Source organism: Pteropus vampyrus, unplaced genomic scaffold (genome assembly GCF_000151845.1).
Source record: "Pteropus vampyrus isolate Shadow unplaced genomic scaffold, Pvam_2.0 Scaffold145, whole genome shotgun sequence".
NCBI lineage: Eukaryota > Metazoa > Chordata > Mammalia > Chiroptera > Pteropodidae > Pteropus > Pteropus vampyrus.
This window is the reverse complement of record NW_011888926.1, coordinates 3263940-3277396: the sequence shown is the minus strand read 5'-3', so window position 1 is coordinate 3277396 and position 13457 is coordinate 3263940. Positions and strand designations below refer to the sequence as shown.

Below are 13457 nucleotides of genomic sequence, written 5' to 3'. Positions count from 1 at the left end.
TGCCCTGAAAGACTAGACAACTCATGTATATCCTGACACTCGGGATTCCCCAAGGGGAAAGAAAAGCCACACTTAGCCCAGCATCCAGTATGCTTTGCACATACCAGTTATTTATAGTTGTCGGTTTTGTGTCAGTAAATAATAGGAGTCCACTGAGGTGGTAGGATGATGTAATGGAGGTTGGGAGGTGGGGTATGGGGAGGTCAGAGTCAGAAGATCTGAGTTCTAACGGTGATCATTTATTGAGAACTTAGGTTCTAGGTACTTTGCTCAGTTTGTTACACATAACGATTTTCCTTCATTCTAACGAGTATAGTCATCATTTTACAGATGAGAAAACAGGCTCAGTGAGGAAAAGTCACTTAACCAAAATGTCTCAGCTGATAAATGGAAGAACCAGGATTCTTTTGGGTTTGCCCCTAAAATATGTCTTCTAATACTGCCTACTCCATACTACCTTCACTGGGAGCTATGTGACTTTGGGCAAGACGTCTCATTCCTTTAGTCCTAAGTTTACAATTGTAAAGAAATTGTTGAGCTAGATGAAGTCAATGAATGATCTGTAGTTATCTAGGACAGTGCTTCCCAAATGTTTTGACATCACAGCTCTCATAGAAATATATTTGTATGGCCCAGTGAAATGAATGGAGGCAGAAACTCAAGGTTTGTCCCGACAGGGCCTGACTGGAGGGGATTGGAGGACGGCGGAGAGAGACCTCTCTCAGCACTCTTAACGGCTCCCCAGTAGAGAGCAAGTTGCTGGCCCTGACCTAGACTACCTCCGCGGGTGAGCGTGGGTTCTCTTCTTCACAGGGCCATTAGGAGGACTTGCTGGGAAGTGATTGTGCCTGGAAGTTACAGAATTGGGAGTTCGTTGAAACTACCCTAGAGTGAGACATCCCAGTTGAGTAAAACCTCTTTGTTAGAGGAATTTCCATAAACTAAAAGAAGTTCCCCTGTGATAGACCGCATACTTTAAAGAGACGAGCAAACATTTATGCAGAATAGCTATGTAAAAATATAACAGGTTGGGCCATATAATATATGCATCTTCCCTGCTCAACTTTACAGAGTTCAAAGTAAGGACTCTGAGCTGCCTTTGATGGTATGTGGGCATGGATCAAGTGATCTTCCGTCTGAGGTCCTCAGCCTCCCCTTTCAGCTGTTGAAGGGCTTGCATGTGGTGAAATCGCATACGAAATGACATTTCCTTTTGTTTTACCTTCGGGCTTCAACCTGGTCACTAGTTCGGAGCTTCACTGAGGGCAGCAGGAAGCGACCACAGGGGCTGGGGCCTGACGCCACTGTTTGGGATGCACCAGGTTAGATACTGTCATGGCCAGCTACCGGCCGAACTGCGGGAGCCACTGTAGAAAGCCACGCGCAAGAAGAGTGCGCAGACCTCCGCAGGCCGTCCCACCCCTTCCCGCGCGGACCCTGGGCTAGCTTCCCGAGAAGCTCACCCACCTTGGTGCCTGAGCCAATAAAAACTCGAAATATAAATGATTCACCATACCTGACCAATCAGCTTGATGCGCGCTCTCTGTCGGCATCTCGCGCGATAACCAGCCGGCCTGGGACTTCATAGTAAAAACCACCCTTGGATGAAAGACTTCTCTCCCCGCCCCTCAGCTAACGCCGGAAACGAGGCGTGTCTGGTGTATCCCTCCGCGCTCCCCAGCGGCAGGAGGAAGAGTGACTATTTGATCTTAGAAGTCTTGTAAAGTAGTGCGTCTTTCCTTTCTTGAGGCCTCGAAAGTAACTCATTTTCTGTTCAGAGCTACGCTCTGGAAAAAGGCATTGGTTGGGAACGTAGGGTGTCGGACAGATGAAAACAAGTGGGTGGGACGTGCCCGTGACTTGACCGCGGCGGAAGGATTTGCTCTGTGATGCGGCCCAGGGGCGAAACCTATAAAGCATCTGCGGCCTGTGCATTGCGGCCATTTCTCTTCCTCCCAGCCGCAGATGTAGTCCTTCCTGGCAGTGCGCCCGCTCCCTCCTCCGCTTCCGCAGGTCCGCTGCCACCATGGCGTATTAGAGGCAGCAGTGCCAGCGGCAGCATTGGCCTTTGCAGCGGCGGCAGCAGCACCAGGCTCTGCAGCGGCACCCCTCAGCGGCTTAAGCCATGGCGTAAGTACCCGGCAGGGCAGCTTTGGTCGTGCGCCCCTGCCTGGGCGCGGCCTGCGGCTGGGCGGTGTCACGGAGAGGGAAGCGGTTTTACGAGCGCCAGGACGCGTGGCCCCTGTTTGGGTGTCCCCGAATAGCAAGCCCTCTTGGGTCTGGAGAGCGCGGTCTGGCGCCAGAGGAAGAAGCTCTCGGAAGCTGCCAGGGTCTTGCCTGCGCCGCGCGAAACGTGGCAGGAGCCAAGATGGCGGCGGGGCTGGGTGGTGGCGGGCGCGGTGTGAGTCACTGGCGGGCGGGGGCAGGGCGGCCACGGCCGTATTTGGGCGTGAGGATACGGCATCTTCCTCTTGTGGCCGGCTGAGGAACGGCTGAGCTCCAAGGGCGTCCATTTTGTTCCGCCTGACCAGGGAGCAGAGAAGGTCGACACAAAGCTCTGGGGCCACGTGTTTCCGATTCTCGGTCACCAAGTAGAGTTTCAGATTGGCCATCGTGTCTCAGGAGTAAAAAGATGAAATTTTCAGAGCTTCTGATCGCTAATGGGACGTGGTTTCTCATTCCTACTCAGGCTTTTCACGGCATCCAGCAGCAGCGTTGCTGTAATCGACAAACACACCTTAGAATTAAGCGCATTCTTCGATTCCAGCAAAGCCCGGCAACATGACCGAGATGAGCTTCCTGAACAGCGAGGTGTTGGTGGGGGACTTGATGTCCCCCTTCGACCAGTCGGGTTTGGGGGCTGAAGAAAGCCTAGGTCTCTTAGACGACTACCTGGAGGTGGCCAAGCACTTCAAACCTCATGGATTCTCCGGCGACAAGGCTAAGGCTGGCTCCTCCGAATGGCTGGCTGTGGAGGGGTTGGTCAGTGCCTCAGACAGCGGCAAGGGTGAGTGGGTCTTTCATCTGCTGGTGGGGTCTGGTGATAAGGATTTGCTACCTCGTGCATCTGGCTGAATTTGTTTCGTTCCTTTTGACTCTTGCAGAGGATGCCTTCACCGGGACAGATTGGATGGTGGAGAAAATGGATCTCAAGGAGTTTGATTTTGATTCTCTGTTAAGTTTAGACGATCTGGAAACCATGCCCGATGAACTTTTGGCCACGTTGGAAGAGACTTGTGATCTCTTTGACCCCGTAGTCCAGGAGACTAATAAGGAGCCCCCCCAGACAGCAAACCAAATTGGCCATCTCTCAGAAAGTTTACCAAAAACCGAACAGGTTGCCCCCTTCACCTTCCTGCAATCTCTTCCCCTTTGTCCAGGGGTCTTGTCTTCCACTCCAGATCATTCCTTTAGTTTAGAGTTAGGCAGTGAAGTTGACATCTCTGAAGGAGATAGAAAGTCAGACTCCACTGCTTACGTTACTGTGGTCCCTCAGTGCATAAAGGAGGAGGATGCCATTTCAGATAACGACAGTGGCATCTGTATGAGCCCTGAGTCCTATCCGGGCTCTCCCCAGCAAAGCCCCTCTATCTCCAGGGCCTCTCCAAATAGGAGCCTTCTGTCTCCAGCTACCCTCTGTGGCTCTGCCCGCCCCAAACCCTATGACCCTCCTGGAGAGAAGATGGTAGCTAAAGGAAAGGGCGAGAAATTGGATAAAAAGCTGAAAAAAATGGAGCAGAACAAGACAGCAGCCACTAGATACCGCCAGAAGAAGAGGGCAGAGCAGGAGGCTCTCACTGGTGAGTGTAAGGAGCTAGAAAAGAAGAACGAGGCTCTGAAAGAGAAGGCAGATTCCTTGGCCAAGGAGATCCAGTATCTGAAAGATTTGATAGAAGAGGTCCGTAAGGCAAAGGGGAGGAAAAGGGCCCCCTAGTTAGGGTAGTCTGTGCTTGTACATAGGAGGCTTGCCATTAAAGCTGTGTTGTAATAAATTATTTTGTAGTGAAAGTACTTGTGCAAACTCTGGTTTCTTAGGTAAGCAACTTGGGCAACCTTTGGAATTGGATTCTTAATTGACCCCAGTGCGACCTGTGTTTTGGTCAGCATCACTGGTGGCTCAACATAGGATCCTGGGCCAGAGAGGTTGAGTTAAAACCACAGCAGGTTCCTGGGTGGTTTTCCTAGAACTGAGTGGCTACATCTTACAGGTAAGGTCAAGGCTGGGGAATTCAGCCTGGGTTCCACCTGTTGATCTAACCTTGTGCCAACATCTGTTCCCAGATAAGACCACATAGCCCTTGGGCTGGGTGTACACAGGTGATTAGATTTCATGTCAGCCTTCAGTGTTATGTAGAGGCCTCAGAAAAACAGCTCTGGTTTTTGCTAGGATACACCCCTAAGCTGGGGAGAAGTCCTGGGGAGTTTCCTAAGTTCCTGGCCTGAGCTGGGCCCTAAGGCTGGCTACTAGCCAGGCTTCCCTGTCCATGTAGGAGATGTCAAGAAGAAACCACACTGGGAAGCCACTTTGGTTGTCTCGAAGGATAAGGGTAGACATTTCCTTTTGGTTTGGGGCCCAACCCGGGCAGGTCCTTTTCATGAGTTCTTTGGGAGTAGTTCTCAAGAACCAGTCTGTTTCACACTTGAAAAGTAATGTAGATGACTTGGAGTGTGGCATGAGGTTGACAACACAATGAGGCAGATGCCATGGATGATTGATCTTCAGTCACGGGGAATTGGTACACAAGATCTGGAGCAGAGTGGCAGAGGCCCTGGGAACCTAGGGGTGTTCCAGAGTCTGCTCACCTATTTCTCGCCCCCGGCGCCCCCCGCCCCGAGTTTGGGTGTCCTGTGAAGGCCTCGGCCTGCACTTTGGAGCCCACATTTCCCTGACTTGCTTCCCAATCCCTAGCATAGTGATGTGAGAGCCAGCCCACTGTTGGAAAGAACCTGTGATGACCCAGGTGGCAATGTCCAAGGCACTAGAGGGAGTGGGTGGGTGGCACACATGGGCCTTGGACTTGCTGATCTTTGAGGTTTTGCCTAAGTGGAATTCCCCACAAGGCTATGGACCTCCACATCTTACCCAGCAGAGATGCCCCCCATCCAGGTATTAAAACTCCGCTTACCCTGATCTCGTCACCTAAGCTTAACTGCAACCAGCTAAATTCATGGGGGATTTAGTGGTTTAAAAATAATTAGCTACATGTGTTACGAAAACTGCTTTATAAAGTTCATCCCCATCTTACAAAGATTCAGGCTTGGAGAGGTTTAGTAATGTGCAGTGACCACCAAAATCCCCTCCTGAGCACAGCTGCCATCTTTAATCCTTGCTCTGTGCTTCACTTCATTTGGTGACTATAGATTCTTTTCGAGATAGGAAATAATCTACAATTAGAAATGCTGCTTCCCCCATCCACCCCCAACAGTGCCTTCTGCTTTGTCCAAGGAAGCAGCTGCCTAAGCCCCAGGGGCGGGGTGCAGGAGGACACAGTTGAGAGATGACAGCATCCCTGGAAGTGACCCAGCCACCTTGATGAAGGCCACAAGAGTCATGCAGTGCCAGTGTGGGTGGTCCTTGAAGACTTGCCCACTCCACTTGGCGGGTGTGAAACCCCTTCTCTGGGGCTCTGGAAAGGGCAGTGCAAGCCTGGGGGCCTGAAGCCAGGATGTTGGGCTGCATTACCTTCCCAGGCCCCAGCAGCTAAGGCCTCCCTAGACCCGTAAGGCAGGGAGGGGATTGGGCAGCAAAGATTGCAGCCGAGCTGTTAACGTTCAGACTACGGACCACATCTGGGCCTTACTCTCCACCCTGCGCTCTTCCCCTGTGCTCCAGCCATCAGCTTTTCTGTGGCTTTCTGCAAATCTCATTCCTGCCTCAGAGCCTTCGCACTTGCTGTTCTGCCTGTGAGATTTTCCCCACACCGGCCTCCCCCTCTTCATGCAGATCTCTGATGTCACTGCAGAAGCCTTCCAAGATGACCCTTAATTCATTCCAGGCCCTGCGCTTTATTTTTTTCATACCATTTCTTCTAGTCGAACTTATTTGTATACATGATTATTTTCTATTTTCCATCCCCCGACTGCAATATAAGCTCTATATTGGCAGAGATCTTGCTCATGTTCACATTTCCAGGACCTACAGAAGTGCTTGACAATAATTACAGTTATTTGCTGAGGGTTCTGAGGAACAGCTTTGAGTGCTTTCCAGTTACTAGTTCATAATTCTCATTAGGAGCTGTGAAGATGATCTTGATTCTACCCTTTTTACTGATGCAAGCCTGGGGCTGGATGCTGGCCCAGGAGCAGTTGGTTCAGGCAATGACAGTGCCCTGTACAGACAGGCCATGCTTAGCGCATGGGGTGTTGGTATTTCAGTGCCACGCCCTCTGCTGTCTGAGCTCAGAGGCTGGAGCTGCTCAGCTCTTGGCATTTCATGCCAGTTTTGTCCAGGTTGCAGGTCCTGGAGGTCAGGAATGGCCTTTGTGCTTCTCTACAGCTACTCGTGAGCACCCACTGGATGCCAGGCACCGTTCTGGGTCCTGGGGAGTCAGTGATGAGGAAAATAAGATAAAATCTTTGCCTTTATCCTGGCAAAGGAGACAGGAAATAACAAAAAAAAATCTGATGTGAGATGGCAGTGGGAACAAGCATGTGGGGTGCTGAGGTGTGAGGATTTGCTCAAGGGGCATTTAGGGAGGCCCTCTTGGGAGGCAAACCTGGCAGGAAGCAGGAGTCAGCCCACCCGGAAGGGGCTATTGAGGTAGGGGTGAGGATAGTGGGTGGGATATAGGCCTTGAAGCCTTGATAGGACTTGAGTCTGTTCTGCATGACTTGGGGACCACCCCCCAGAGCAGGGTTTCTATATAAAGAGGGTCCCTCTGGCAGCCTGTGAATGGTAGGTGGGCAGGGGCCTCCACAGTTGTCCAGAAGAGGACCAAGCTGGGGTCAGTACAGGTGGTGGTGAGAGGAGCTGGTCTCTGCCTGCGTATATTCTGAAGATCAGGTAAGTCAGGCTCAGGTGGGTATGAGAGAGGAGACAAAGATGATGCCTGAGCAGGTGGAAAAATGATTTCCATTTCCTAAGATGAGGAAAACTAGGGGCGGGGGGTTGTCTTATTGATGCTGGCAGAGGGTGGCTTGGTCTTGGTGCCTCTTAGACGGTGAGGAGGCAGAGGACAGAGTCTGGAGACCATGAGCAGCTCCATCTGGAGATAGAAAGCCCCTGCAGTGGCACCCTCGTGCCAGCATCCCTGCTCCAGGCACCAAGGAGCAGGGGCGGGGAGCTCACAGCCCAGTTTGTGTGTGTGTGTGTGTGGGGGGGGGGTGGCAGGTGGATGATCGCACCAAGTAGAAGGTGACAGCTCCAGGAGTCAGGGCTGTCTGAGGCTGGGTGGCCTCAGTGGAGGGAGCAGAGATTCATGGTGGGGGGTGGGGGGGAAGAGGTAGGGTGCCTGAGCTGGGCTTCAGATGGTTGAAGTTGTGGATAGAGAGAATGGGGGGAGTACCCCAAAGAGGCCAGCCTAGGCAAAGACTCAGAGGTGGAGATGAATGGGCATATGTTTTGCGTGCCACAGCCCCACCCACTTCTCCAAGAGGCCTCCCTTGCCCCAACTCTGCTAGAAGTCACCTGGTGGGGGCCTGCCCAACTCCTGCAGGAACTCAAGCCTCTTCTCAATATGAGCTCAGGTTTGGCCTGGCCTGTAGCTGGGTCCCAGTGAGGTTCCACATGACAGTCCTGCCCCTCTCTTGCCTGGTCCCTTGTTCAACCCTTCTAGTCAGAGGACAAGTGAGTGTGGATGGCTCAAACAGCCCACCCCCAAACCTGTCAGCTGCCCCAAACCACCTGAGACACAAATGCTTCCAGATGCTTGTTTCCATCACAATGTCTCAACAGAGACAGGCCACCTCCTCCTGGGTCTTTTTAGCCTGGGAATGAATGTGGCAATGCAGTGTCTTCTCATTTGGGCTCTGTTCATTCCTTTTCCAGACCTTCAGTCACCAGGTCCGGGTCTCCCTGCTGCATGACAGACATCCTATCCTTCCTCCTCCAGAGCCCCCACCGCCTTCTCTCCACAGGCACCAGAATTGTCCAGGGAGACTGTTAGGATTCAGATTCCTGAGTCCCACCCCGACCTACTGGAACAGAATCTCAGAACACTAATGTTAGTCATGCAAAGGGGCACAGACACGCACCCTGCTGGTGCTATGTGGCATAAATGTAATGGAAGACTCACTGGAAAACCCACGAGTAGCAGAAACCCTGCTCATCTTCCCACAGGAGTCAGCTGTCATTCTACACCTGGGAGAGAACAGGAACCTGCGATTAGGTAACAGGTAGGTCCTTGTTAGAAAGGGGCCCTGGAGCTCAGTAGCTGGTCAGTTTGTTTATCCAAGAAGCAAACTCCTGGCTCTGAGCAGCTGAGCCAGCTTCTTGCTAAGCTGCTTAAGATGAAGGGAAGGAGTTTCCAAGGATATCCAGGTTTGTTCTCTCCCCATCAGGGTCATTGAGGCTCAGCGGGAAGGAGGGGTGTGGAGGATTTGAGGCAGAATATCCACCTCTCCTTTCTTTGGAGCAAGCCCACCTGAAGAAGCCTTAACCTGGATGGTCTGCTTCCTACCGCTCACATGGAGGCCCACTGTAGAAGGGACCTGCTCCAGCTCTGTCTCAGGCAGTTCTGTAGCCACTGCTGCCTCCATTCAGAACGGAAAGTTGGTTAATTAACACCAGGAACAGAACCCCCAGGGCAGTGGGTGGGCATGTGGAACCCTCTCCTCTTGCAGGAACCCGGTACTGGCAGACTGTCACTCCCTAGCTGCCCCAGCTAAAGGGACCCTTCCGAAGTCCTCTGTCAGACAATGCCACGACCTAAGGAGCCCTTTAGGTGAAGGGTGGGGGGAGGAGGGGTGGGCTGGGAGAGACAAGAGCTGCCTGAAGGTGTCCAGGGCACACTTCTCCAGGAGGCCTCCAACCCCTCCAAGAAGGGGCTCCTGGGTTTATAGGACTTGTCTCCTTGACAGTGAAGATCAATCTGGTCAACACAAGGTACCTGTGCCTGGCACTGTGCTGGCTGGGAAGGGCTGAACCCCTGCCCCCAGCGCTGCCTTTCTGCTTGGGCACAGACCCGAGTGTGAAACCGTTCCTTCAGGTCACTTTCTGTTTCACACCAGTAGTTCCCCAACTCATGTGACAGAATTAAGAGAGAAAAGAGCTGGCTTTGACACACAGACACCCTCTGAAGGCTGCTCACAAGAGCATAGGACCTGGGCGAAGGACTGGCAGCAGCCCCTCTGCCCAGACCCCGGAGTCAGTTTCCTTGGTGATTTTTGCCTCAAGGGGCTACCTTCTCAGCCGAGGCTGCCACCCTCGGGGAGGAGGGCCCCTCTGGCTCTGTCAGCAGATGCTGGGTGAACTTCTCTGCGGATGGCCACCTACACTGGGGCCGGCCTGGCCGACTTCTGACCTGGACTCTTAAGAACCGCACTGGGAGATGGGCAAGGCAGGGAAGGCCCCTCAGTGGCTGAGGAGATGAGGCTCCTGGGAGTCAGATCAGTGGCGAACAGCCCTTGGGCCCAAATTTACTAGAACCCCGAAGGCCACCAGCAGTCCTACTCCCAAAGGTGTGATCCCCAACGCCCAGGAACCGGCCTCTCTACAGCAAACAGCCCAGCGGCCCTACTTGAGCCAAAGTAAACAAAAGTAAAAAATGTTCCTTTTTGGCAGGTAGAAGCCCCTCCAAGCCTGCACATTTCAGCTCCAGTCTGAGTGTAAATCCTCCCCAGGGCTTCCAGCTCACCAGCTCTGTTCCGGCCCCCCCGTCCCCCGCCCCCCTCTTTCAACCCCAGGGCTTCCTTGAGTCAGGCTGCACACCGCCCCTTCCTGTGCATGGCAGAGTCCCAGGGGCCAGTAGAGGTTGTGTGGTCAGAGGAGGCGGCTTGGCCTCTCCCACTGCGCTTCCTGGGAGCCTTAGCTGCCGAAGTACTCCTGCTGGAACTTCTGGAAGTCTTCCTCAGTGAACACAGTGCCCTCGGCCTTCTTCTTCTTCTTCTTGACCATGGGCCGGTCACAGGCCTTGCGGCCCCGGTTCTGGTGCATAATCTGGGGGTGGGTGGGAGTCAGGACCCCTGGAGCCACACTACCTGGCACAGCTGGCCGAGTGCTGGCCCCTCACCTGACCCTCACACCTGCCTCCTGTGAGGCAGGGCCTGGCCCGGCCCCCCATCTTCCCTGATCTGTTCTCCGCCCTTTGTGGGGAGATCCCTCACAATAAAGCGATGTGGGAGCACGCGGGTGGCCTAACATCCACCCTGTGCTCAGGGCTGAGACCCTCGTGGATCCCAGGAACACCCTCAGCTCTCACTTCCCAGGTTTCCCCTCACAGCAATCCCACCAAACCTGCTGGGTGATGCACTCGGCCACAGGGCTTCTTGCACTGGTCATATATTTTAGGTTCGCTCCAAGGTAGCCTCGACATTCTCGCTTCTGGAACTCAGCTGTGGATGGGAGGCAGGGTGGCATCATTTCAGACTCACTCCTTGGAAGGCTTCTAGGTCCCCTCCTGACATCTCCCCGCTCCGCCTCCACCCCCCATGGCTCTGTCAAAGGCCCTGTCGATCTTTTTCTTGATTACTGCCAACAGCCTGGGCTCTCTTCCGTCAAACCCACTTCCCACACAGACACTGCTGGAAGCCCTCTCGGCTCCCAGTTCTCAAGTGATTTATTCAACAAATATGTCCCAAGCGCTTATGCGTGTCAGGCACTGTTCCAGGTGCAGAACATACAACAAGAAACAGGCAAAAAAACCCTCCTGCAGCTTACATGCCGGTGGGAAGAGAAGTGATAAACAAACAAGGAAAACAGTATTTTGGAGGCTGACACATGTTATGGAGAAAAACAGAATACTAAACAGAAACGAGGAATGCCAGGGGTGGAGGGTTGTAATCCTAAATCTGAGGGTCTGAGAAAGCCTCAGTGAAATGACGTTTGAGAGAAGACTCGGGGAGATGGTGGAAATTTGGAGGAAGAACATTCTAGGTGGTTAACAGCCAGCACAAAGGCGCTCGAGCAGAGGTGTGACAGGGTGGTGGGACAAATCCTATGCTCCTGCTTTACACCGATATCACTGTCGCTCAAACGAGTCTCCCTTTCCTGCCTCCACACTCAGGCTGTTTCCTCCTTGGAATTCCCAGTTCTTTTAAGAAGTCCCTGAACACCTTTAATGCACCTGGCCCTGGGAATTCAAAGACAAACCCGGAGCTCACCAAGTCCTACCATGTGGCACCACGTCCCCCAAGATGCTCTTTAGAAACTGAGCTCCATTCTCAATGTCTCCCTCTTCCTCCACCAAAGCCCATCAACACTCCCTCCTCACCACACCTTCTACTTGCACAATTCTGTTATCTCTGCACCCTCATCACTGCCCAGGCCACAGTGCCTGCCATTTTCACGGAGGTCAGAGCAGGCCTCTGGAGACACACTGTCTCGTTTACACTTGTACCATCTGTACCGATCTCAGAGTTGCTGTGAGGAATTAAATGAATGAACGTTTGTACAGGGCTTAGAAGAGCGAGGGGCACACATAGTATTAACTGTTAAATAATCCGTCTCTGACCCTTGTTCACTATATGTCACCTTTACCAGGCTTCTTTCTTTCAATTTTTCAAAGGCGACACACTTCTTTCCGACTCTGCATATTCCATTCGCTCTAGAGTACTCTGCCCCTTAGTTCACTCTATACTTTCTTCAGATCTGGGCTTAAATGCCGCTTCCTCGGGGAAGTCTGACTTGGCCTTTTATTCTAAGCTCCTCTCTGAGTACTCTTCTTCAAAGCCCTCATCACAGCTGATTTTGAAACTCTTGGATGCCTCTCTACCCAGCAGGGCTGTAGATCATGAGACGTGGGACGATGTGTTTCGTTCACTCCGTATTCCCAGGACCTCGCTCTGCGATTGGCGCACAGTAGATATTCTAGAAATGCCTAACGAACGTTTCGAGCTCTGCCTCAAGAGCCCTCTCTTCTAGGGCGCAGACTCCGACCCCGGGGGCAGCACGTCCAGCCCCTTCCCGAGCTTACCCAGCGCCGACTTGGGCACTTTTCCCTTGGCCGAGTTCCGCAGTTTCCCGGCCTGGGTAGCCTTCGCCTTCGCCTTCTGCGCCCGCTTCACCGGAGCCCCGCTCGGCTTAGCCTGGCCTGGTCCGGCCCCATGGGCTGTAGGGGAAGAGAGAGAGGAACGGACCCAGGATGGAGGGCGCGCAGGGTTCCCATCCTCCGGGGGCTAAGGCCGGCTTGGATCGTTCTGCACCCTCCATGCCCCTGCCCCCAGTCCCTGACGCACACCCGCCCGCGCTAGAGGTCCCCAGGCCGGCCCTCCTCACCCTCCGGCGCCCCGAGCAGCTCCAAGCCCCGCCGCAGGAGGGAAGCCGACATGGCGGCGCTCAGCTCCGCCCACACACCCCACGCTACTTCCGTCTTGGTCGCTCTTGTCGTCGCGGAAACCGGAGCGGGAACAGAAGGTTCCGGGTGGGCGGGCGCCAAAGCCCGTCTTCCTTAGGACGCATGCGTTAAGAGTTGCAGGTTTACTACCGCGAAGAGGGGCGGGAGCCGGAGGCGGGGCCAAAGAGCAGAAAGACTCGTTTGTTGTCCAATCCTAGCCCACATACCACTTTGCGCTCCAGGCCACGCCTTCTCTCAGAAACAATCCACAACTAGCCCAGCCTGGTTGGCGGGTCTGGTGGCTCCGTAGTGGGCGAGGCTGGGGGCGGGGCGGAATGTTAGTATTCTCAATTTTTACGAAAAAGGAAAATGTTGAGCTGGATTTTTCTTCATATACTTAAACCAAAGCAACATCTCACACAAATCGAGTGCGGCATGAGAATCCAGTTGTCTTTCATTAAGCCAGACATTAAAGACAGGCCAATCCCAGCCCAGTTGCCACTTTGCGTGCCAGGCCACGCCAAGCCCACCTGGGCGCCGGTGAAGCGGGCCCAGAAAGCGAAGACGTTAAAGACATTTGCAAAAATGCAAAACGATATCAGTGTTTTCCCACTGTTTTGTGTTGGAAACAACAACTATTTTCATATAAAAAGTTATTTATGTTAACATGCAATGAGGTTATTTTAAATGAATTAATAAATATTTAAAATTTTTCTCAGTTTTAGTTTCTAATATAGAAACAGCAGTAGGTATTTACACATACAAAAACTCTTTCGGATCTTGAATTTTTTCAAGTGTAAAGAGGTTCTTAGACCAAAAAGTATGAGAACTACAGGCCTAGAAATTCTAGCAATGGGAAAGAACCCTGTCTTCACTGCTCCATCTGCGGTTCCTAGTCCAGTACTACCTGTCATGCAGAAGGAGGAATAGATGAAATATCACGCAGTGATGAATGGTGAGAGGAGGAACCACTGAATTTACTAGTAAACATGTTCTGAGGGCCTTTTGTATACAGGACGCTGTAGA

At 52.8% G+C, this 13457-nt stretch overlaps 2 protein-coding genes across 2 annotated transcripts; one reads left to right on the top strand and one right to left on the bottom strand.

Annotated features, from left to right (window-relative positions):
* Positions 1–1931: 1931 nt before the first annotated feature.
* Positions 1932–4008, top strand: ATF4 (activating transcription factor 4). The gene is made up of 3 exons (XM_011369089.2): positions 1932–2130; positions 2690–3007; positions 3105–4008. Exons 2-3 carry the CDS (start codon positions 2782–2784, stop codon positions 3932–3934), a joined length of 1056 nt encoding a protein of 351 aa, XP_011367391.1. The 5' UTR covers positions 1932–2130; positions 2690–2781; the 3' UTR covers positions 3935–4008.
* A 5539-nt stretch (positions 4009–9547) lies between these two features.
* RPS19BP1 (ribosomal protein S19 binding protein 1) lies at positions 9548–12506 on the bottom strand. The gene is made up of 4 exons (XM_011369088.2): positions 12374–12506; positions 12072–12206; positions 10394–10491; positions 9548–10096 (listed from the first exon to the last, which is right to left on the bottom strand). The coding sequence occupies exons 1-4, from the start codon at positions 12423–12425 to the stop codon at positions 9965–9967; spliced, it is 417 nt and encodes a 138-aa protein (XP_011367390.1). The 5' UTR covers positions 12426–12506; the 3' UTR covers positions 9548–9964.
* Positions 12507–13457: the final 951 nt, after the last annotated feature.